A 23,184-nucleotide genomic window follows, 5' to 3' on the forward strand; every position below is an offset into this window, starting at 1 on the left:
GGGAGTTCATGGTCCAATCCCAACTAGTTAGAATAGCAAAACATAACAAAAATTAAATATCTTTCTACACAATTAAGCTTCTGCATTTCAAAGCAGAAGTAAGATAAATCATGACATGTTTTCACCCAGAATGTTTATTAAAGATGATGTGGGCACAGCACACAGATAAACCACATCCTGAAGCAGGGTTAAATTGTTTCACATTTTAAAGCAGAAGTGCTTATCTGGAGTGCTTAGAGGTACCTTCTATATTTGTATATGCATTTTTAGATTGACAAATGACAAGCACAGCCTGTATTTATAAGGGTATCATTTACTTCACTTTTTATTAAAATCACCAGCTACAAAATAGACATTTTGTACAGACTACTCCTACATAAGCAACTATGAGAAAATTACATTAGTCTTGAAATGAAATTATTGTATTGAGCACCTGGGACATGGTAAGGGGTCAGAAACAATGGAAAATATATGGAAATTGGATAAAGTACTCACATCACTCTGGAAGGTTAACCTATAGCTTCAAAGAAATCAGTGCACATGTTGATCAGAGACTGATTTTCTGCAACTATGAAAAAGATTCCAGTTTAGTCTCATTTAAAAACACTATAGCCACTACTGCTAGAGAAAGGAACTGTGTTACTTCCACCTGACATGTGCCATAAGTGTCACAGTGTCTGGAAACAGAGAAAGCACTAAGAACATGAAGAGAAACAAGACAGTAACAGGTTTTTTTATAGTGGTGGTGTCACAAAACACCATGGACCAAATCCTTAGCTGTTGAAAGGTGTCATAATTTCTCCATTAATCAAAAAATCAAGTACTCACCAAGAATCTGGACCATAAACAAAACATCCTGACACTGTATTCTGTATTTTTCTTCAAGGTCAAAAAAAAAGAGAAGGAGAAGGGGTAGTGGTCCTGTCTAACTCAAGATGAAAGAGCAAAGTCATCTCCTTCCTGCAGCATTCCTTGTGCACTCTGCACTCCACCCTGAGTGACTGGGAGTCAAAAAAAGCCTTATGAGCCCTGAATTTAGGTTTTCCAAGATCGGGATAACTGGTAGAGCCAGAAGCACTCTCCATCAATAAATGATGGAGTGATTTGTGGGTATTAAAGAGCAAAATCCAGGGGCCATTTGTGATATTTATTTTATTATCAGCATGGGTTTTGCTTAGAGCCTGGTGGACCATTATGATAGCACAAGTATATCCACTTCCAGGACACTGTTAAGGCATCTGTCAAGGGCTGCAGGTGACCCTTGCTCTTAATTACTGCTCTGACAGTGTGACCTCCGTGGTTATCATGACCTTGCTAAGCTTTGCAGTTCATCATCCTGGAAACTGGAAGTAGGAATTTCATGCAATATTGGATCCTAGTACAATGTAGGAAATGAAAACAAGGAAGTATTGTGTTTAAAAACAGCTTTCAGGAGGACAGAAAACATTATAGCAGAAAGGTTCATACTGGTCAGTGCCAGCTCAAATACAGAACAAGGAACAATCAGCAAAACATTAACGTTGAGTAGATGTTGATTACAAGGTGAAACACATGGCTGTTTCCATTGGTTTGCTGCAACAACTTCATCACAAGAAATACATTTCTATCTCTATAAAATGGATGATCTTTATGGAATAAAAAACAGATGCAAAGTAAAGTCTAATTCTTACCACAAAGACAAAGTGCAGAACTTAATTTTGTAACTTCAGATTGACCAAAAATGTTCAAACTGTTCACATCCTAAAATCACAGGAAGTTCTTCTCTGATCACCACTACTGTAATTTCAGAGCAAAATTACAAATTATACACTGACAGCATAAGATAGAGTACCTCAAATCTGTAGGAAAATATAAACAAACAAGAACAACTAAGAAATTTTGCTATATTATTAATATAAAGTCACCATGCATAAAAAATATGTATCTTCTGGGTAAATATATATTTTTTCTCTGTTAAAATTTTAAAGTGCATCTAAAAGCTTCTAAACAAATCTTTACACTTTAAAAATAGATGAAGGTGAACAGCAGCTCAGAAACCATAGGTAACTCTTGTTAACAAAGTAAGAAGTTCTAAATGTTATTCCAATATTTTCAGCTCTCCTAAAGTGGTGATATTTTGGGTGAGCAACACTGGCAAACACCGACTGGACCAAATGACTGTGTTTCATAGGATTTTGTGTTTTCACAAAATCCTGTGGTTTGGAAGGTCATCTGGTTAAACTTGCTCAGCAGGGTCAATATTGGTTACTCAGAGCTTTGTGCAGGAGGTTCCTGCAAACCTCCAGGTGTGATGACTGCACTGAGCCTCATTGTACTGTCTGCCTGTGCTCACAGCAGAAAACCTGAGCAATCCACCCAGTTAGGTGGCCTTGAGGAACTCTTTCCACGTAAGTTCAAAATTTCCAGTTTTATCATGTTAATTACCAAACTAAAATATTGACAGAGTAGAGAAGAGAATTAACTAGCATCTTAAGGCTCACTGACAAATCCACTTGTAATAGCAGCTTCAGAGGAATTTTGCCTGCATGCATAAGTGACCAGCTAGAGCTACACTGTGCACAGGCACCCAGTAAATAGCTGCCTTTCCTGGGACATAGACACCATTTTCAGAAGTGCTCCCTTCTTGAGGAAACACTTCCCAGAATGGCAGCAATGGTGCTGGAAGCACCAGCCTGCCTCCAGCCCCCATCAGCAAATACTTTCCTGTGAAGGGATGTTCTACCTGCAAAGTTCTCAACACCAATCTGTAAAATGACAAACTACATGCCAAGCTTTTTACTATCTTTCACAAAACAGCACCAGAATGCTGCTGCCACTCTCTCTCCATGAGTATCACACATGAGCAGCACCTGATGCTGTGGATCTACAGCTACAAGTCCTCAGCAAGCAGCTCGATTTCATCCAGCAGGAAGTCCATGTCCTCCCGGCTAACTTGGGGGCTGATGACCACCTGGCGGAAGAAGTTGACTTTGCCCCGGTGAGGCTGGTACCCAAGCATCATGCTGCCCTTCTTCATCATCCTCTCTTTAATTACAGGAGCAACCTGAAAGTAGAGACAAAATTAAAAGGCTTGGTGTCACACTCAGAAATACAGCATGTTTGGGCAGGAAGTGTATTTTGTGACTTAAAAAGTTTTTCTGAACTGTCTGAGGTTTGCACTCATTGCCTGTCTTCCCCACTGCGTGCCCCAAGGAAAGCCAAGCTCAGACCTGCAGGTTTAAAATACTGAGATCCTTGTGTTCTGTAGTTCCTGAAAGAATTGGAGCAAGATCTAAACCCTGGTGCTTGAGGCATTCATCAGTGGCATGGAAAAGGCTGGGTTAAGGTCCCTAGCTTCCAGCTTTAGATCAAAGGTTTGAACTCAGGAAGAACATCAGCCACAGACAGCTAACTAGGCTAAGCACAACTTCTTGTCCTGGATGACCCTTCTCCACCACATCTGCAAAGCAGCTGTCTCTAGAGGACATTCTGCACTGAAACCCTGTGAAACTCAAGTTGCCAAAAAAGTCAGTGTGATGCAATATTAAAGGACAAGGCTGGATCCTTGCGCTTAAGATTTCATCTCATAGATTTAAGACATGAGTAGCTTTTGGCTACACCAGTCTTGTGCTGCATGGGATGAAATCCCATAGCTGGCTGACTTCAGAAAAAACCCGTAAGTGAGATTGGCGGAGTCAGGTCCTTATAGCAAAGCATTTGATCTCATCCCAGCAGGGCTGTTAACTTTGGCCAATTAATCTTGTGCATAGCTTAAAGCATGTGAGTAGTTCTGCATTGTCAGGCTTGAAATAGGTCATAAGCTTAAAGGCATTGCTGGACTATTCCTTGGAAGACAGAACTAAATATTTTGAGAGGAGTATTTTTTAAAAGGTCTTGCCTTTTAATACATTTGTAATAACACCAAGGTATTTCAGAAGACTGTGTTCCTCTCCTTCTTTTGTGATGGTTGACTTTGAACTAAGAAAATAGGTGTGTCACCTAACCTTGGTTTCTGCATTAATTTATTTCCGCTCTAAAAACTTCATGCCTGATTTGCAAAAGAAAAACAAAGATGCCAAACTTACCTAATAGTTTTACATTACATATTTCAGTAGTCTTTTTATCTTAGAAAGAAACAGATGAGGTTCTCAGCACTAACAGCCTAGCTTTACTGTGCTTCTTTAGTGGCCAGGTCCCCTGAGAATGGGTCACAGCAGAAGAGCAGCAGCTACCATTTCCTCAGAACAATGTCCCAACAGCACAGACGTGAACTACAACTAGTTACTTCTAAATATATTCATCTAGTTTGCTTGTGGGAGTAGAGTACAAATTAATGACAAATTTAATTGAATTTATTTCTTAAAAAAATAAAATAAAATCCTCTCCACTTCAGGCCAAACATTCCAAACTGCACCCACAGTCAGGACACACCAGCTGTGTCCTGACATTACCTTGACACTACAACATTGTGCCCCAGAGGTGTCGTGCTGGGCACCATGTTCATACAGAAAAGAAAAAATTCCTCCACCTCTGTCCTTGACAGGGCCCCCAGGTGACTTCTGTTCTGGAATAAAGACATTACAAGTGCAAGGGGAGCAGCAAATTCTTCTTAATACACTTTCTCAGGCTCTTCTTTAAGATTCAAATCCCTATGGCAGCTTTTAGCCTTTATTGATGTTCCATCACAGTTATTTCATCTTTTGTATCACACTATTGATTCTCTTCATCCCAACACCTGGCGCTCCATAATCCATCATCCCAAAATGTGAAGTAGCACAAACAGAGGCCATGAAAGCAAAAACATTTACAACTTCAGTAATTTGAGGACTGTAAACATACTGTATTTCAGTAGGTTTTCTCTCGTGGAAAGGAAAGGAAAGGTAGAAAAATCTCACTTTCATTATCTCAATTATTATCTCATTCATCCTCCATGCTAATGAAGCTGTCCTTTTAATTTGAAGTGTGTTCATCCCTTTTTGAAGGCAAAACAAACTCTTCCTACATAAATAAAACAAAACAAAAAACTGATTTATAAGCTTTTGATAGGATTAGTTTCGGAAAGATTTTCCATCACATATTTTGTGTATTCTTTTTGCTAAAGTGGTGCAGTCAGTGTAACACAGAAAACAGTAAGGAACAAAATCTATGTTCAAATGCTTAAGCACATGTCTCACAAAAGAACCATTAAGTCATACCTGCATGATGAAGTTTGGACTTGAGTGGTACAGGGTATGACTGCTAATAGAAGGGAAAGGCAGCTACCACTCTGCAGCAGAAAAATTAGACCTAGAGGAAACTAATTGCCTAGTGAGGAGTTCAATGAGTTTAATTCTCACTGAAGTCAATGAGAAATAAGGATGCTCAAATATCAGAAAGAGCTGCACAGCCCCATTCAGGATAGAGTCCTTGGAAAGCAATTTAGTGAGAGTGAGATTGCTTCACCAGTCCAATTATTTTCCTACGGAACTTAGTTCAAATTGTAAATCTAGTTCTTTATGTGGCCCATCCGTGGAGTAGTCTCATAATTTTAAGTGTAATATATCCTAAACTCTAAGATCTCTTCTCTCCTTTGCTCCCTACCTCTTCCTTCCCTGCCTCCCCTGACAATCCACCCTGGAGACTATTCAAACACTACAGCAGCATAAAATCTATCAGACAGATTCTTCTTCCACCTAGGAATGTGGGGAGAAGATGCCATTTGTGCAAGGCCATTCTCCACCAGGATTTCCCACATTACACTGAGCATCCAGAGCCCAGGGAGTTTTTCCTGAGGATTGATGGGTGCATCACAGTCTGCCTGTGCAGAGCTACACAGCAGTTGTAACAGCTCATACATCCCCTTACTACTGATAGCAGAGCTTTTTAAAATAGACCAAAGATTGTAGAGTAGTTTAGCTCCTTCTCTACCTACTTGAGTAACAGGGTAATCTCTTTTCCTACTCTCAGCCAACACTCAGCCCCACTACCAACAATAAAAAGTTTTAGCCCTAAACTTCAAGCTGTTTCTATCAAGAGTCCAGAGCACAGCTGACCCTCATACATATTTATGTGGAATATGCCAATGCTTCTTCCCAGCACATATACATAGAGAAAAGTATGATAAGTAGCTGGGATCAGCTTAGACACTACAGCTGAAGTATTTAGTGCACCAGGGAGATCAGAAGAGCAACGTATCTCCTTCTCCGTATCTCGAGTATCCTTGAGAAAAGTGATTCTGCACAGTCACACCACAGGGCAACATTTACCTTTAAACCACTGTGTCCTACTTATTGACTCATCAACGACATTTAATCCAAATTTCTTCAGCACTTTGAGAATCTCCATCAGGCTCAGGCTATAACAGCATAACACACTTCAGCAGCCACCATTATAGGCTGACTCAACAAAAAGACTGAGCACATTCTCAGCAGAAGAATCCCATACCCAGTGTCTCCAATAGTTAGTTCCCAAATTTGGACAATAAAAATATATTCAGAGGACTTGATGAAACTCCTTTTTGAGAAAATTTCTTCTTCCAAATAGCAAGGCCTCCAAAACCATTGTCACCTTGGTAAAGCTATGCAAACCTTGTTCTTAGGCCAAGAACAGCCTTCTAGCACACGGGTTTGTTGTGCAACGGGAAACCTTCAGAGCAGCTCTGTTAAATAGGTAATGTTCTCACTCCATTAGTCATGGCACAGTATTATACTTTGGAATGCATTCACTGTTAGCTGCCTTTTGGTGAACATTATGGACATTTGTGAGAAGAACTGGTTTGCAAATTTTATTCTAATAAAAAAACAAGAAAGAAAAATTACAGTGAGATAACGAAGTACTCGATTTGTCCAAAGCACATAATCTCATTGACCTCTAAAATACATAACCCACTATCACCAGATTGTAGTTCAATTTGTACACTTAGTCTAAAGAAGCAGATATTTTTGGTTCTGATGCAAAAGGTCAGAACAGAGTAATCTGGCTCCTTTGTCCACACAAGGTAAATGCACTGAGCCCCCAGCCCCAACTGCACTGGTGCTACTGGGCATGGATAGCCAAATAAGTTGTGCTAAATAAAAGCAGAATTTCCCCAAAAATATGCTATCTTGTTCTTTTTTGATAAAACAAAGAAATCGGCAACTACTCATCTTAATTAACCCCTTGCTTTTCTGTGCTAATGTTGTACCTGACAATTGCAATTAACAGATATGTTGAAAGAGCAAGAAAGCTCAGGTTGGACAACTGCAGCCTGGCTTGCTGATAGTGGAAGACCTTGTCAACTTTGATTATAAATTTCTTTCTCTAGTACCCTCCTTTAATCTGTAAGTGATCTCATTTTAGACCTAATTGAGTATTTTCAAACTGTGCCATCACAAATGATATTCCCCAGCTCTGGCACTACCTCTGTTACCTGGATGCCAGCTGTACTGCCCTCATTCTCACAGACTCCAGCTGGATTTCTCTAGTCATGCCTGATGTTACATATCACAACAGTTTTTCCAGACTGTAGGCTAGAGGCTATAAGTTTTAAAAGCAACATTATGTTGGTTTTTTCTGTTTAAACACTAAGGCAAAAGAAATGAGTTGCAAAATTGCTAACAATGCTGGGTTAAAATATTCTGCAAAGCAATGAGTTTATGAAAATTTATTGCTTCAGGGGAAAAAAAAAGTTAATTTGAAAAATAGCCTGAGATATCATCAGCCAGAAAAATAAAGAAACCAGAAAAAAATAAACTTTTTCCAAACTTTGGAAACAAACATATTTTGAGTATTTGTTTCAAAATACTGTTTTCAATTAAAACTTAAATTTAATTGGAAATCGACCCATTTTTATTAAAGCCCGTAGAAAAGGACAGAGAAAATTGAAACTATGCAAATTGCTTCATTTTAGATTGCCTGAAAACAACTTTCTGGTCAACTAAAACCAAGAATTTCTTCCAGCTTCTCAATTCAATGGTCAAGCAAAAAAAAAAAACAAAAAAAGTACAGGCATAAGTATGTGGGACCAAAAGTGCTGACACTGCTTCAATAAAACATCTGTAGAATTTGGGTCCCTCAGAAAAGACAGAAAGTATGAGAAAACTCATGGGATTGCCCATTCTGTTGGCAAAACCTGTCTGGACATCCCATGTGAACAGCTTTGAGTAGTGTGGTTGAGTCCAAATGTGCTAACCCAGCAAGTACTGCAAAGACAGAACGCCTACTAAAACTAGTGCTAATATTGGCAACTGTTATCAGAAACATTTTTTCAAATCTTTTAAACAGTTCCCACGTGGTTGAGCATCTCTGCAACATAAAGTTGAAGAGTATTTCCAGTTGCTGGCAGCAGTAACTCCCAGTCATGGGATCCCATTCTGCTTCTCCTGATATTAATTTTCAAACTGCCATGGACTTCAATGGAAGCAGAATGCAATTATCTAAATTTCCTGCTTAAGCCTCTGCTTCAGGTGGCAGTTTGCAAACAGCCTTCAGCTTTTACTACAGAACGCCATATTTGCAGTAAATCAATAACCTTTCTAGGGATCCATAAAAGCAGGCTAGACAGCATTGGAAGAACAGGAGCATATTAGCAGCTCAAACTATTTCTCTTCCTCAAATACAGCCTTGATTAAATTTTCCAAGGTACAAAATACCACATGAGAAACTGGCTGAAGATTCGTAGCTAAAAGACAAAAGAGCTATCCTTCTGACAAAATGGAAAGATCACATTCTCACGATTTCACAGATATGGGAAACACATTTTGTGTCCTTGTCTAAATTGTTCCTTGCAATGAAAGACAAGTTTATACAGAACAGTCCCTCTCATCTGACCACAAAAATCTATTTTTCCTCCCTCAGAAGGGGCAAATTTTCATTTGGAAGTTCATGATTTTTACTTAGAAGGCAACTATTGGTTGTTCAAAGTCTGACAAGTTATTCTTCCTTCTAGAAATTACCAGTTTGAATTCATGCATATTAATGACAAAACAACTATTGTACAGCAATTGCCACCAAAAAAAAGTCAATAAAACCCCAATTTCTAAGTATTTGGACACAATCTTAAATTTTTACATAATAATCTATTAATTCCAGGGTTTTTCCACAATACATTTTCTTATCTTGCTTAAATGATAGAACAGTGGTTTGAAGTACTGAGTACAGACTCCACAAATAGGACTGGACCCAAACCCTGCCAGAGGCTGTTTGGACCCATTACTACATCTCTTTTGGGTAACATGCTTCTTTTTTCCTATATAACTCTTCAGAATAGTGAAGTCTTTATGTGTTCATACATTGGTGAGGATCGGTCTCTTATTTCAAGTAACAAGCAATAGGACAAGAGGAAATGGGCTCAAGTTTTACCAGAGGAGGCTTAGATGGGATATACTGGAAAATTTCTTCACTGAAAGGGTTGTCAGGCACTGGAGGAGTCTGCTCAGGGAAGTGGTTAAAACATTGTCCCTGAATATATGTAAAAGCCATGTAGATGGTTTAGTGATGGACTTGGCAGTGCTGGGTTAATGGTTGGACTAAATGACCTAAAAGGTCTTTTCCAACCGAAATTATTCCATGATTCTACGATTCTGTGATTCTGTCTATAGCAGTTGGCCAACCCACTACACCCTGATACAAGTGGGCTGAGTATCCACAAGGCATGATATATGTATTTTTTAATTTCTGTGTTAAGCAGGTCTCACAAACACCTCCTACAACACGCCTGCTGCATTTCCCAGTGTGGTTGCAGAAGATAAGCTTGATACCAATTATACCAGTCAGTATCAAGTAAGAACAGTAGCCTGACATTTTAATATCCATCACTGGATGCAATACAAATGAACAAAACACTTTCCTTGGTTGGCTGTAATCACAAAACTAGCTAAATATTACGAATATTAAGTAATAGTGCTTTCATCATATTTTAACACTGAGAAAGTATATTCCCCACTGTTAAATATCTTTTCTTGCCTTTTGCTGCAACATCACTTGCTGGCTTTAAAACAAGCCTTTCCCCTCTTGGTGATAATTAAAAACAAACTCAGACCATTCGTCAGCTGTCACAGCAACCAGGACAATCAAAATACCAAATATTTGCACACCCAATCACAGCTTTGTTCCTGTAGCCAAGGCTCTCTGTAAAACCCAAACATGTTTTTCTTTTGTCTAGAATTTGTTCTGGGCCCACATCCCTAAACCACTAATAAATTATTGCCTTGCACTATTGCGCCAGTGCTCCCCTTGTGCCATACCACGCAACAAAAGCAGAAATAAGTGCATTTGTCAAAATAGCAGTAACCACTTCCACGTTCTTTGGGCAACTAACATATCAAAGAAGAACAGATGCTGCTGTATTTTTGTTCCAGTACCAACATTCTCTGTGCACTCATGCTCAGGGCTGCACAATACGTCCACACTACCATATATTGCACATCATCTTCCCATCCACTGCTTTTTGCCAGAGAACATGTTATGAATCCCACAAATCCCTGAAAGTTACCTGAATAATAGGAGATAGGGGGTTGGCTTCAGGTTTTGATTGTCTTCAATGGCTTCTTTAGGCTAGTCATTTATGCAAGAGAAAATAACCTTCAGACAAAGGCTTTCACAATAATGGTATTGGCCTCTGCGAAGGAGGAGTCAGGACAAACAGCTCTCAGAACAGAATCAGCACTTGAACAAGTTTGTGTGTGTTTTTACTTACAGCTAAAAAGTACATTGGTGAATATCATGGTTTTCCAGGTGCACAGTCACATGTCTGCTGCTGTTTGAGCACATGTGGTTTTTCAAAACAATTCACACGAAATTCTTATAATTTTTCTGTCATTTCTCTGTTACTTTACCAAGATCTTATTAACAAACCATGTAGAAAGTGCAGGCATTGAGAGAACTCCAGAGGCTAGTACACAACACCATGATTCCAGTATTCTGATCTGTTCAAAAGAGTTGAGCACTACTGGCTTTATAAAAGTAATCATTTTAAAAACTTTCACACCATACACAAGGCTCTTCCGTGCACCATTTTATTAAGTTCCCATTTCAGTGACTAGGATTTCCAGTCTTTCAAGGCTGCCAAAGCTCCCATTCTCCATCCAGGATGAAAGGGTAGTATGTCATCTTGAAAGCAAGAGTAACAAAAAAACCTATCCTTTTTGGTTTGCATGCACAGGGCTGAGATTCTAGTCTACTCCATTGAGGGAACAAAGAAATCACAGTGCAATGTGAATGGCTGGGGCTGGGAGAAACACTTTACAACAGAAGATGGTTGTATTATGTAGTGACACATGTTCAAAAACTCAACATGCTCCTAGTGTCGAAAAAGGAATGTCACTTCAGAAACTCGGAATTACTCCCCACTGTTAAGATCTTATTTACTATTTACACAACTCAGCTTCTGGTATAAGGTATCAGCACCTCCTCTATTTGCAGTTCTGTAAGAACTACAGAGCAGCAATGCATATTCTTTAACCAGAACTAAGGAAAAATGTGTATTTCAACAAAACTAGGTAACTTTCAACAAAGTAAATGATCACATTTGCCCCTCCACAGAGTGAAATACAAGATCAATTATTGTTAGTTATCAAAATTGGTTTTTCTACCTGAGACTCCTTTTTGTAAAGCCTTATATGTCTATGAAATAAAAGCCACTGAGTCCTATGAAAGTCAACACATTTTTCCCATGTACATCTTTCCCCAGACAATGTTCACTCCAGCTCAGCCTTGCTCCTCTCCTCATTCCCAGTGAGCTGTTTTATCTTTTTTTTTTATTCCAACTGAAACCAAATATATGTTACAAACCCCTGTGATTAATGCATGGACAACCAGGAGACTGAAAGAACAAAGCAGGATCTCTAGGGTGTCAAAATGTGCAATTCTATTGCAGTCTGAAAGGGTGAAAAATGAAAGGAAAATAATGATTTGCACCTATGAGTATTTGCAAACTAGAGAGTCAAAGTACAGGTAATGATGATTAATAGCAGTCTTAGGTAAGTAGAACTAGACTGCAGTCAATCCCTAGATAATTTAAGGTCAGTTAAAGGGGGAACAGCAGACTGGGCACAAAATTTAGAATCCTTTTTCCAAGGATTTGTAACCTCAAAGGAATACATGAAATAAAAAATCTGCTAACCTTGGGCCTAAACCCTTAGAGACATAGATATAGTTCAGTATTCAGAAGCACAGATGAAATTTTCTAATCCTGTACACCACATTGCTCTGAAGACCTTATTCTTTCACCAGTCTGACCAGGTATTCCCTACATACCATGGTAAATGCCACAATTTCCCTTAGTGCTACATCTACCTATAAATCACACACAATCAGAAAGAAAATAAAAGCAGGGCAAAGTACTTGCACATTTTTGTCAGGGTTCTGCACCAACACAGACATTCTTAGAAGGAGAGAGAGCAAGAACAATGTTTTGAGCTTTGAAAGCAATTATGATCTGCTATACATAACTCATCCATTAAAGTCTGATAGATTTCACTTTCCTTTATTGAAACAGTTCTGCAGTTCTCAATAAATAAAAATAATTTTCCTACAAAAGTGTATACATTTTCTGATTGTTCAGTATGTCTGGAAAAGATTCTCTACATTAATCAACATTCACCAACAGAACTCTGCCAATGAAGTCACAGGGAGTTTTATAGCTATATTCACCTGTGATAGAGTTAGATTAACCCACATTTCCTTATAAATATCACCTATTAAATTATCTTTTAAATATGAAAGGAAGGTCTAAATACCTGCTAATTGGATATTAGTCTCAAGGATTTTCTACTGCTTTTAGAGGAATGCTTCTCAGTTACAGTTTTTTAGACTTGTAGCTATTTCTAACCACACTGACCCCTTTGGAGAGTCACAAGAAATCCCTCCCTTGCAGGCATGAAAAAAACCATATTCCATCTCATTCCTCTTGAAACTCTCACAGCTAGAAAGGAATCTGCTTAAATATCTGAAGCACAAAATGAAATCTGAAGTCCTAGAAAGAACTTTGTATCTCACAACACATGAAGGAGCAAGATTTCCTCCCATTTATCCCCAAAAATATTTTTGACACCACTCACAACATCACACAAGGGTGCTTAATTGTGCAGATGATGCAACCCTTTCTGTGGCATTAATAATAATTGATTTTTTCTGAACATTTATGAAATTTCTTATCAAGCAACAGCAAGGAAGGGCAGTTTTACGTGAAGAAAAGATAGACCTTTTTTCTTCTATCTGCAAATACAGTGTTTACCTTGAATTCCTGAAAGAAGTGTTTGATGCAGCAGGAGAGAAGTGAAGCTCTTCTCTCCTCCTAGTAAAGTTGGTGACAGGAAACAGAAGAGTGCTAACATAGTAAGTAGATACTAATTTAAGTGGACACAAGCTTAAGATTTATTGACTTGAGAGCAAGAGGTCAATATTTATTCAGAGAACAATAAATCTTTATCCTTCGTTCTAACAGATGTTAATCCAATGTATTATTAAATCCATCCCATTAAAACCAATTAGACTGTGTGTCCTCATGAGCCTTGTTGCCAATAGTCATTAGCATTGCATGGGTCGTTATTACTGTGCTTTGATAATTAAATCATATAGTATTCAATAAAATTAAATATATGAGGATATAAATATTTATTTTTCTCCATCATAACTATATTGTTGTGCATTTCATGAGGTTCTCCTTCATGCTGCTATAGACCTTTCTTACATTCTTCTGCCAGGACCAGCACAGCTAGGGAATCAAAAGCTATGTTTGAACTACACCATTTTAAAATTTTTTTCATTTGTTTTAAAAACCTCATGCTCTTAAAGGCACATCCATCTACTTGTCATGCTCTAGGTAGGTAAGAAGGAGAGACACAAATCAGTAAGTAGCTACTGTTAGGGAAAAGAAAAAGGAGCCACATTCTTAAGTGAAAAATTCCTTCTATTTTGGAGTTTTACAGTGCTGTCCACCCTCACATTTCAATGTACTTCTTAGAGAAGAAGAAATACTGTTATCTCCACCTTAATATCTGAAAGGAACTGAGTCACATAGAAAGGAAGTAGTGACTGAGATCTTAATCACAATCTATGCCAAAGCTAGACATCCCTCAGGTACATTAGTGAGGAGGGTATTTTTAGTGTAAATTGGCCTTGCAAATACTCTTGCAGAATACACACAAACTCATCCCATTTGGGTCACAGAGGTTTCCTTCCTGGGGGAGCCTCAGCTGAACAGCAGCAGCAGGATGCAATGCAGAGTGGCCCCCTTACAGTGCAGATGCCAGCTCCTCCAGTGGGTAGCACTTCACAGTGCACACCCAGGGCTATTGTGAGCTGCACTCATGGTGAAGGCTTTGTGAGGGATCACAGAAAATCAAATCCTGGTCACTCCATCTTCTTTATACCACATACATCACTAACACAGACTACCATTTCCCAAGTTCCAGCTCTGTATATTGACTTAGATTGATCTTTGACAGTGTTTTTCCTTCAGGACCCACACTGTTTACAGGCTGCAGTTGGTTATTTTTGTAAGAGCCTTGCACATAAATGGAGCAGCAGCTTCCTTGACAGGAAGTGTTAGGTACATTGAACTGTACAACATGTTACCCAGAGACACAGCCTTCAGCACTGACAAGAAAACATGGAAGTAGGATTCTATTGCCGTCATTTTGGCAGTTTAAAGGTTAGACATCCAACCTATGCTAGCCATCTAGGCTTTGCCTCTAGTTAAGGGAGAAAAAGAAGCACTGCTAGAGAGTGATTTATCTCATCCTAGAATAAGACAGGACTTAAGAAAGATGCCTAAGTTTTAGTTGGCTAAAGCAAGGTAAGGATGAAGTCCATATAGACAGTTTGTCTTGAATCAAAGCTGTTTAAAACCCATGTTCCTCTGCTGTTTTAACTGGATGATTGCCCAAAAGCTGAACTGGGTGAAATACAGAGGGAGGATATCCAGAGTACAAGAAGATTCAAGGGGAATCAAGTATGGAAACTGCATTATGCAATGCTTAGGTGCAGAACCAAAGGTGTGGACAGACAGAGGTCAGGAAGATGGGAGGAAATGAGGAAAACCCCATGCAGCATTACAGGCTTGGTGCAGAGTGGCTGGAACATGGGTCAGTGGGAAAGGACCTGGGGGTGCTGACTGACAGCCACCTGAACATAAGCCAGTGTGTGCCCAGGTGGCTAAGAAGACCCATGGCATCCTGGCCTGTATCAAAAATAATGTGGCCAGCTGGACCAGAGCAGTGATTGTCCCCCTATGCTCAGCAGTGGTGAAGGCTCATGTCAAGCTCTGTGTTCAGTTTTGGGCCACTCACTACAAGAAAGACATTGAGGTACTGAAGAAAGTCCAGAGAAGGGCAACAGAGCTAAGGAAAGGTCTGGAAAGTAAGTGCTATGAGGAGCTGCTAGGTAGCTGGGGTGGTTTAGTGTGGAGAAAAGGAGGCTCAGACAGCACCTTCTCACCTTCCATAAGTACCTGAAAGGAGATGCCAGATGAGGGGCAGCCTCTTCTCCCAGGCAGCCACTGACAACACAAGAGGAAATGGCCTCAAGCTGCACAGGGGGAGGTTGGACTTCAGGGGGAATTACTTCATAGAAAGGGTTATTAACCATTGGAATGGATTGGCCAGGGAGGTGGTGGGGTCACCATCCCTGGAGGTGCTCAAGGAACAAATGGATGTGACACCTAGTTCCATAGTTTAGTTGACAAGGTGGTGGTCAGTGCAAGATTGGACTAGATCTTAGAGGTCTTTTCCAACCTAAGTGATTTTGTGCATTAAAATACATGGAAAACAGGGCAGATACAAACAGACAGATGGTCAGCACCTCTACCTGTCTCAATCCTGCACTTAATCACTACGGACCATCCTTTATTCTTGTTAAATCAAATTTCTTTCTTCTGAGTGGGTGTGTGAGCATTAATAAACTCCAGGATGGACAAGCCAGATAGCAGGACAGGAGGCCTGAATATCTGCAACCAAGGTGTCAGCAACAGGATAGACTCAATTTCCAAAACCAGCTACCAGAGAGATGGGAATGTGAGTGTATTTCAAGACTTCAGTCATTACCAGCTGAAGAAAATATGATTGTTTGTAGTGTCCATTCCTGTATGACATGATTTTAAATGCATTCATGGGGATGCCAGTAAAGACACTGCTTTCTGTGCTGATCTTTGCAGCCAGCTGTGTGTATATCATGTATTTTGTGTGTGTGCATGCACACACGTGTGCACATGTGCACCTCTTGGAATTTGTGTACTCACTGGACTTGAGGACAGGGAACCACAATGGTCTCACACCTATTGGGCTGGAAAGGGAGGAATGTTGATGGGTCCCAAGGCCAAACACCTTCTGACACTGTACTGAATTTCCACTGCTCTGAAGTCTTTTCTGTGATTGATAACCCAAGCCATTCTATGATTCTGTGGTTTTCACTGAAATGTGCTTTGAATAATTTTCTATGTGTAAGAAATCATTTGCATTGTATCCCAGGAGCATCCCATTGGGTGGAACTTCATCTGGCATGAATTTGAAATGGAACTTCAGACTAGGATTAAATCCACATATGTTTTTACCTCATTTTATCATATGTTAAGTTCTCTAAGATCTAAAACTTAAACTGCATAGAATGAGGCAATGTGAGGTTTGCATTTCTGATGCTGTTTGAGCAAGAGCCATCTTTAAGCAAGAACAGTTGTGAGAATACGTGCTAACACCATCCTAAGGGTGTGCCTCAACTCTCTTGACGCTATTTCCCTTCTATGTTTGGAGCCAGTTTTTATAAATTTAGCACATACAAATTCCTTTGGTGCACTGCTGCCAAGCTGGCCATGTGTACATGCAGAAACCAATTTTTGCTGTAAGCACAGATTATTTGTATGCACAAGTTACATATATGTATAAATGTATACATGCAGCTGTGTAGGACCAATTTAGAATGAAAGTCAGGGCTGCAGCTGACACCTCCAAAAAACACAAACACAAAAACAAAGGAAAAACTCCATCTTATGCCTGGCACAGCTCTCCAACAGGCTAAAAAGCAAATGACTGTCACATCTAGCATGGCTATAGGCTACTGCCCTCCTACAAGTTTCAAACTGTGGTTATTTTACTTCACTCAGATGATTCTCATTATAACTGCGAAGAGTGCTGAGTTTAAAAGTCAGTGTATGAATCATATCATCAACTCAGTTGTCTGGAATTTTGCTTTTCCGTGCATTTCCTCGTTGCTACACGGATCACTAGTGTAAAACACGTTGTAGCTGCATCAAATTTCCTTTTGCTCTTTTAACTCTGCAATTGCCTGTGAGCAGATACATATTTGCTGTTATCCAGCTTCCTAACCACTGATGATCTGTGCCTTCACTGCCTGCCTCACAGAAGTCACAAGGAGCTACAAATATTTACAGTGAGGTTAAATCCAAGGGGGATCTCTTTATCCAGCTTCTGGGATAAAGCCTCTGCCCTAAGGGCCTGTGCTCTGCTCAGGGAGAAAAAAAAAATGGAAAAGAAGGAAAGGACAGCCCAGATGTTCAATTTAAGCCTAATTTAAGCCATGCCATTGCTCCATGCTCCATCAGATCTCATCTATCTTTCCATACACGGAGGTGACTCCAGAGTACTGCATCTTTTGGCATAGCCACCACCCATGGCACCTCCTCCCACACTGGAGCAGAATGAGGGTTATTTCCACCAGCTTTTAACCTTGCTAGAGGAAGGATGTATGCATCTGAGTGGCTCTGAGCACTAGTCACAAGACAGGCTTCTGCTTCCTTACAGATTTAAAAAGAGAACAAAAAAGAACTTTTCCTGCTATTAACATTTACTGTTCATGTGACATGCTCCTTCTTTTAGCTGTTTATTTGAACTATATTTATTTGGCCTATAACAGTTATAGTACAGTCTGGTGTGTTGTACATCATCATCTTACAGTCCTGTGTTTTGTACATTTCCCTCTTGCTATCTGAACACTGCACCATTGATATTTTCTACCTACAGTCACTCTGCACAGTACTGTACTAGATTTCCCCTTGTCCAGATGTGCCTAGGTCCACCTATCAGCCTCCATTTCTGAATATTATACCTTGCCTTTTTCAGTAAAAGAATATTTTTGACTGATTCTCTTCAGTGGAATGTATTTTTTCCAGTTACAGGATCCAAAACACATCTTGCAATCTTTCCCCTTGAAGCCAGTAGTAATGTGAAAGTATGGGACTAGAGTAGGTTTTATAATTTCAGGTGGGCAGTAAAGAAATGCGTTTTTCCTTTGTTTTTAATATTATAAAAAACTTTAATCATATTTTCAGAGTAATGCCCCCTGCTTTTTAATTACTACCTTGTATTAGTCAATGGTAATCAATCTGTACATTCAAAGACTTAAGTTTCAGTCCATAGCAATTATTTGAATTATATTTGAATTCCTGCATTTTGGAAACAACACTAACCCCAGCTTGAAGTTATGGAATATTTGATGAATGTTCACAATCAGACAGAGAGAAGTACTTTTATCCAACAACTGATTTAAAAAAATCAGTTAGAACAGTATATATGAATTTAGCAGCACCTCTACCTTAATCTCTAAGATAATTCTACTAAAAGGATTAATCATTAATGGATAGCAAGAAAAGTTTAAAAGCTTGGCAGGAAAAACTGTCAATCTTGTGCTTTTATTTTCCAGTGTCAGCTGTGATTTTGGGAAGAAGAAAGAACACAATTTGGGCTGCTTTTGATCACCATCTAGTGCATGAATTAAAGAACTGCACAGGTTTAAGGACTGACTTACAGATTTAAAGCTAAGCAGCAGGAGGGTTAACAATTCTTTTCATTATTTCTAGAAGACCTCAAATAGACTTAGTGAATTTGAAAAAGCAGAAATTTATAGATGGTCCGAGCTGCCTGATAAAAGTCAGATGTTTCATGAAAATATTGTTTTCTAGTAGTCTTGACTATGATGGTCTAGGGATACAAAGAAAGCAAGACCTGCATAGTGAAATTCTGTATTTTTAGGTCCAATTTACTTAGTGAGAAGGAACAACATGGTTTCAAGCAAGGAGTCCTTTCACCAAGCCTCTACCATGTGTTTAAAAGCTACATTCATTTCATTGTTTTCTGATTTTTTGTCAAGTCAGAAACACTATTTGCAAAATTCTTCACTTACAAAAATTAATTGTGTGCACTGTTATAACTCAAGCCCACATTCTGATTGCTCTTCAACATTTATCTATGAAATGGATAAATCAGTAGGATAACTGGACAGAGGAAGACTATCAGTACCACTGGGGATAAAAGACCCTGGCAGGTCCGGGTGTTGACCATTGCAGATGACTCAGGACAACATGGACTATGCTTTTCAACAGTACTGGCCAACCAAGGCCAATTCTTGGATAACAGACTCACTTTTCAGAAATCACACTGTGGCTCCACCCACAGAACCTACCTCAGGAACTTACTTTAAAAGACCAAAACAAAACAGAAAATATGTCATTACTACAACAGGTTTACACCTTCAGTATTAAATACTAATACTGTGAATTTCCATCCAAGATTAGCAAGAGTTTTGGGAGACAGTGGGAAGAAGACTTTGCCTGTAGGCAGCAGAACAGCCTTCTTTTTGAGGGAAACAATGCTTCCTTCCCCCCATTTTCTTATGAGGCCAGCTGAAGGAGCAGTCAAAGATGCTTCAACACTATGACTTACCTGTAGTCACTGTTATACAATATCTACCCATATAATAACCTCACACAGCAACAAGCCAAAAATAGTGTCTATAGGTATCCCTTCACATCTGAAATTCAGACCATCAGCTGAACTCTCAGGGGAAAAAAAACCACAAACAAAAACCAAAAATACAACCCAAAGACAGCACTCAACTACCGTTAAAAAAGTATACTAACTCCTCAAATATTACTGACTCCATATAGAACCCACAAATGCCTGGGAAGAACTGTAAAATCCTTACAAGTTTCTCATTTTATTAGACACTGATCTGATATCTCAATGATGATTATTCAATACATCTTATTCAAGGTAACTTTTAAGTCTAAACCTTGCAAATAAAAATGGAAGGGAAAGGGAAAGGGAAAGGGAAAAGGGAAAAGGGAAAAGGGAAAAGGGAAAAGGGAAAAGGGAAAGGAGAAAAAGTGAGAGCTGCCAGCAAAGTAGGAGACCATTCATGCTTGCTAGTTTATTCTTTATCAGCTCATACCTTCAAAATAGAGCTTGCGGTATTAGTGAGGAAATTATGTTGATTTGAGAAGTGGAAGAGATGTCTTTCCCCCCCGAGGACAGAGTGTTTTTCCGTGACTGCAGCAGGGACATTAGCAGCCTGGCGCTAATTAGCAGCTCCAGCACATTGCTGTCGTGCGGGTGCCCCCCGATGGACGCCTGGCTCCACTGCTGCGGCTGCAAATCCTCCTGGAAAAGCCGTGCTCCAGGGCTGACTCCCAGCTACACGTGTTCGGCCGGCTGGGCCGAGCCCTGAGCCCTGACACAGCCACGGACACAGCAGAATTCCCATCCTTGGGATCCAGAGCGGGGCTTCCAGGGCAGCTCCTCCTTGCGGGTCCTAACCACCATCCCCAACCACTTCCAGCGGAGCACTTTGGCGGCCGTGGCAGCGAGTGCTCCAGCCACCACAGCTGCCTCCCAGCTGTTGGTGATTGTGAAAAGCAGCCCGATTCACAAGCACAAGCGCCAGACAGAACCTTCTGTGCTGACCTTTCAAGGTCATCTGGCCCAACAGCCCTGCAATGAGCAGGGAAACCTTCAGCTACATCAAGGTTGTTCAAAGCCTCGTCCAGCCTGGCCCTGAATCTTTCCAGGGATGGGATAGCTGTAGAAATCTACATTATATAAATCAAGCTGAGGCATCATTCAAGCAGCCAAGATTCATGGATACCCAGCCCTAGCCTTGTCTTACCTTCCTTCCCCAGCAGCCACCACATCCCGTTACCACACATTGACCCATAACATCCACAGACTCTAATTCACACAACAATCAGTTTTGCACATCCTGTCCCAACTCACCAGCATGCTGATGCAGACCCAGTATACATCTATACAGATATATCTTCATTCCCAGCCATATTGTGGCCCAAAGAAATTACACAGTGGTCTATAAATAAGCACTTCCCCCTGTGAACTCATCACAACCTGACTATAGTCAGAGAAGCCTAAGGAAAAGGATGGTCACAATCACAAAGACTGTTTTAAAAGACTTAATTTCCAAAAAACTTCATGTGAAAAAGATAGATGAAGGCTTAAAGCTCTTTAAGAAGAGATTAGATGGCCAAAAGCTGCAATACTTCAATCAAGAAAGAAGACAGCTTTATCTAAAAGCCCATCCCGATTTATTGGCAAAGGGAAGATAGCAAAGCAATATTTAACAAGTTGAAAGAGGGAAGCAGATCAGATAGCAATCAATACAAATGTGACAGGAAGAAAATTTATCAGAGGGAAAAGAAAACTTTGATTGACAGGACTAAGGAAAGAAGAAGCAGTTTATTACGTACCTTAGGGATGACTGAAGCCCTATCCATGGTTAGATCATTAAAAATTCAGGCAAGGCAGAAATGTTCAATAAGCTTTCTTTTTCTGCTAGGAGAGATTCCCACCACAAATCTGATGAGCTTTCCAAGACATCAGCAGCCATTGGAATTAAAGATCTACAGAAAATAAATTTTTAGGTATATAGGCCTGGATGGCTAAAATTAAAAACAGCTCAATGAAGCTGTAGATAATTTTTGAGGATACAGTGGAAATTTCAGAAAACAAGCATTAGTATTAAAAGTGGTAAGGAGATAGACCTAGTGAAATAAGGTTGCTTAAGTCAATGTAAACCTAAAGTCAAAAAAAGAAAAACTCATGTTGGATTTAAATTACAATGAGTTAAAAGGTAAGAATACATAGAAATTCTAAAATGTATAGAAATAGATTCAAAATGCAGTCTTTTGTGTTCAGTTATATTTATATCTTTGCCAAGCACCATTTTTTTGAGTCAGTCCACCTTCATTATTTTGCTGATATTCCAAGTTTTCCTGATGATTTATTTGTACTTAGGGCATTAATAGGAAAGCCTTACACAAGCCATTTAAATGAAAAATAGCAGGAACAATTCACACAGGAACAGCACAAAAAAATTAGGACCACACAATAGGAATGAAGTAGAACTAAATAAGATTTGAATACTAGCATATCTCCCCATGCCGGGAAAACAGAACACCAATCAAATATTGCTGCTAGAGAGACTCCACAGAGACCAGGATTAACCTTGATGCTGATCCTCACTGTTGGTTTTCTTAAAGTCAATAAATGACAGCTGATACCATTTGCAAGTGAGGGACTCACAAAGGGAGAAAAATGAGGAAGACAAGCCATTGCACAGACCTGAACTGCTCAAACTCACTTGAAAGGTAAGTTATGCAGAGAAAAAACAGAGACAGCTCAAAAGGGATGACTACCCTAAAAGCAGTGACTCTGAAAAGACTGTAGCAGTCAACAATAAAACAAAATTCATATGAGCTTCCAGGTCACACATCAGAAGCCAAGAATCCTTCCTGGCAAGCCACTGACTTCTCTGCAATTGTTTTCAATCTACACCCAAGCCAAAATCAGCTTTTAAAAGTTCTGTCAAGAGGCAGACTACAAAGTTTTGTAATTAGGTCATTTATGTGAATGCTTTAAAACAGTCAGGACTGCTCTTAAACAAAGATTCCCAGATCATAAGGCTGCTGGTTTATCTAGAATGTCTGTTTGTTTTCCATAGGCCAGTGGGAAAAATAACCCAAACCACCCAAGATGTCCTATTTTGTTCTCAAATTAGTAATTTATATACACAAGAAAACTTTAAATTTCAGCATTCATCCCATATATATATACATATATATATACATATATATACATATATATATGATCCACAATTTTATAAACATGTGCATAGGTATTAGGGAGACAATTTTTTTCTCCACATACAGTAGTGGAAACACAGGTGCTCGAAAACACAGGTGCTGGCAAGCAATACATAGTTCAGATGTTTGTTGGGATTTTTCCGAAAATGAAAAATGGGAAGGATGGTGACGACAGCCACAGAAATAACTCAATGTCTAATGAAGACCTAAAGATATAAATCTATTTCATTTATAAATAGAAGGATGAGAGGTGACTTATGATGACTTATGAGCAAAAGGGAAAAACACATTAGAAAAGGCTATTTTAGTGTGGATAAGCATTTTTTCACCACATTTTGTACAGGAAGGCTAATTTGCTATTTAAAGAA

The 23,184-nt window shown here is 39.4% G+C and overlaps 1 protein-coding gene across 2 annotated transcripts in view; it reads right to left on the minus strand.

The window, feature by feature from the left end:
- Positions 1–307: 307 nt before the first annotated feature.
- The window catches only part of GADL1 (glutamate decarboxylase like 1), an 82,852-nt gene continuing 59,975 nt past the window's right edge, over positions 308–23,184 (minus strand). For both annotated transcript variants that reach the window (XM_033064870.1, XM_033064877.1), the window contains exon 15: positions 308–3,043. In XM_033064870.1, the coding sequence (XP_032920761.1) occupies positions 2,870–3,043 (174 nt within the window). In that variant the 3' untranslated portion in view covers positions 308–2,869. The remainder of the gene's footprint in view (positions 3,044–23,184) is intronic.

Source organism: Catharus ustulatus, chromosome 1 (genome assembly GCF_009819885.2).
Source record: "Catharus ustulatus isolate bCatUst1 chromosome 1, bCatUst1.pri.v2, whole genome shotgun sequence".
Taxonomy (NCBI): Eukaryota; Metazoa; Chordata; class Aves; order Passeriformes; family Turdidae; genus Catharus; species Catharus ustulatus.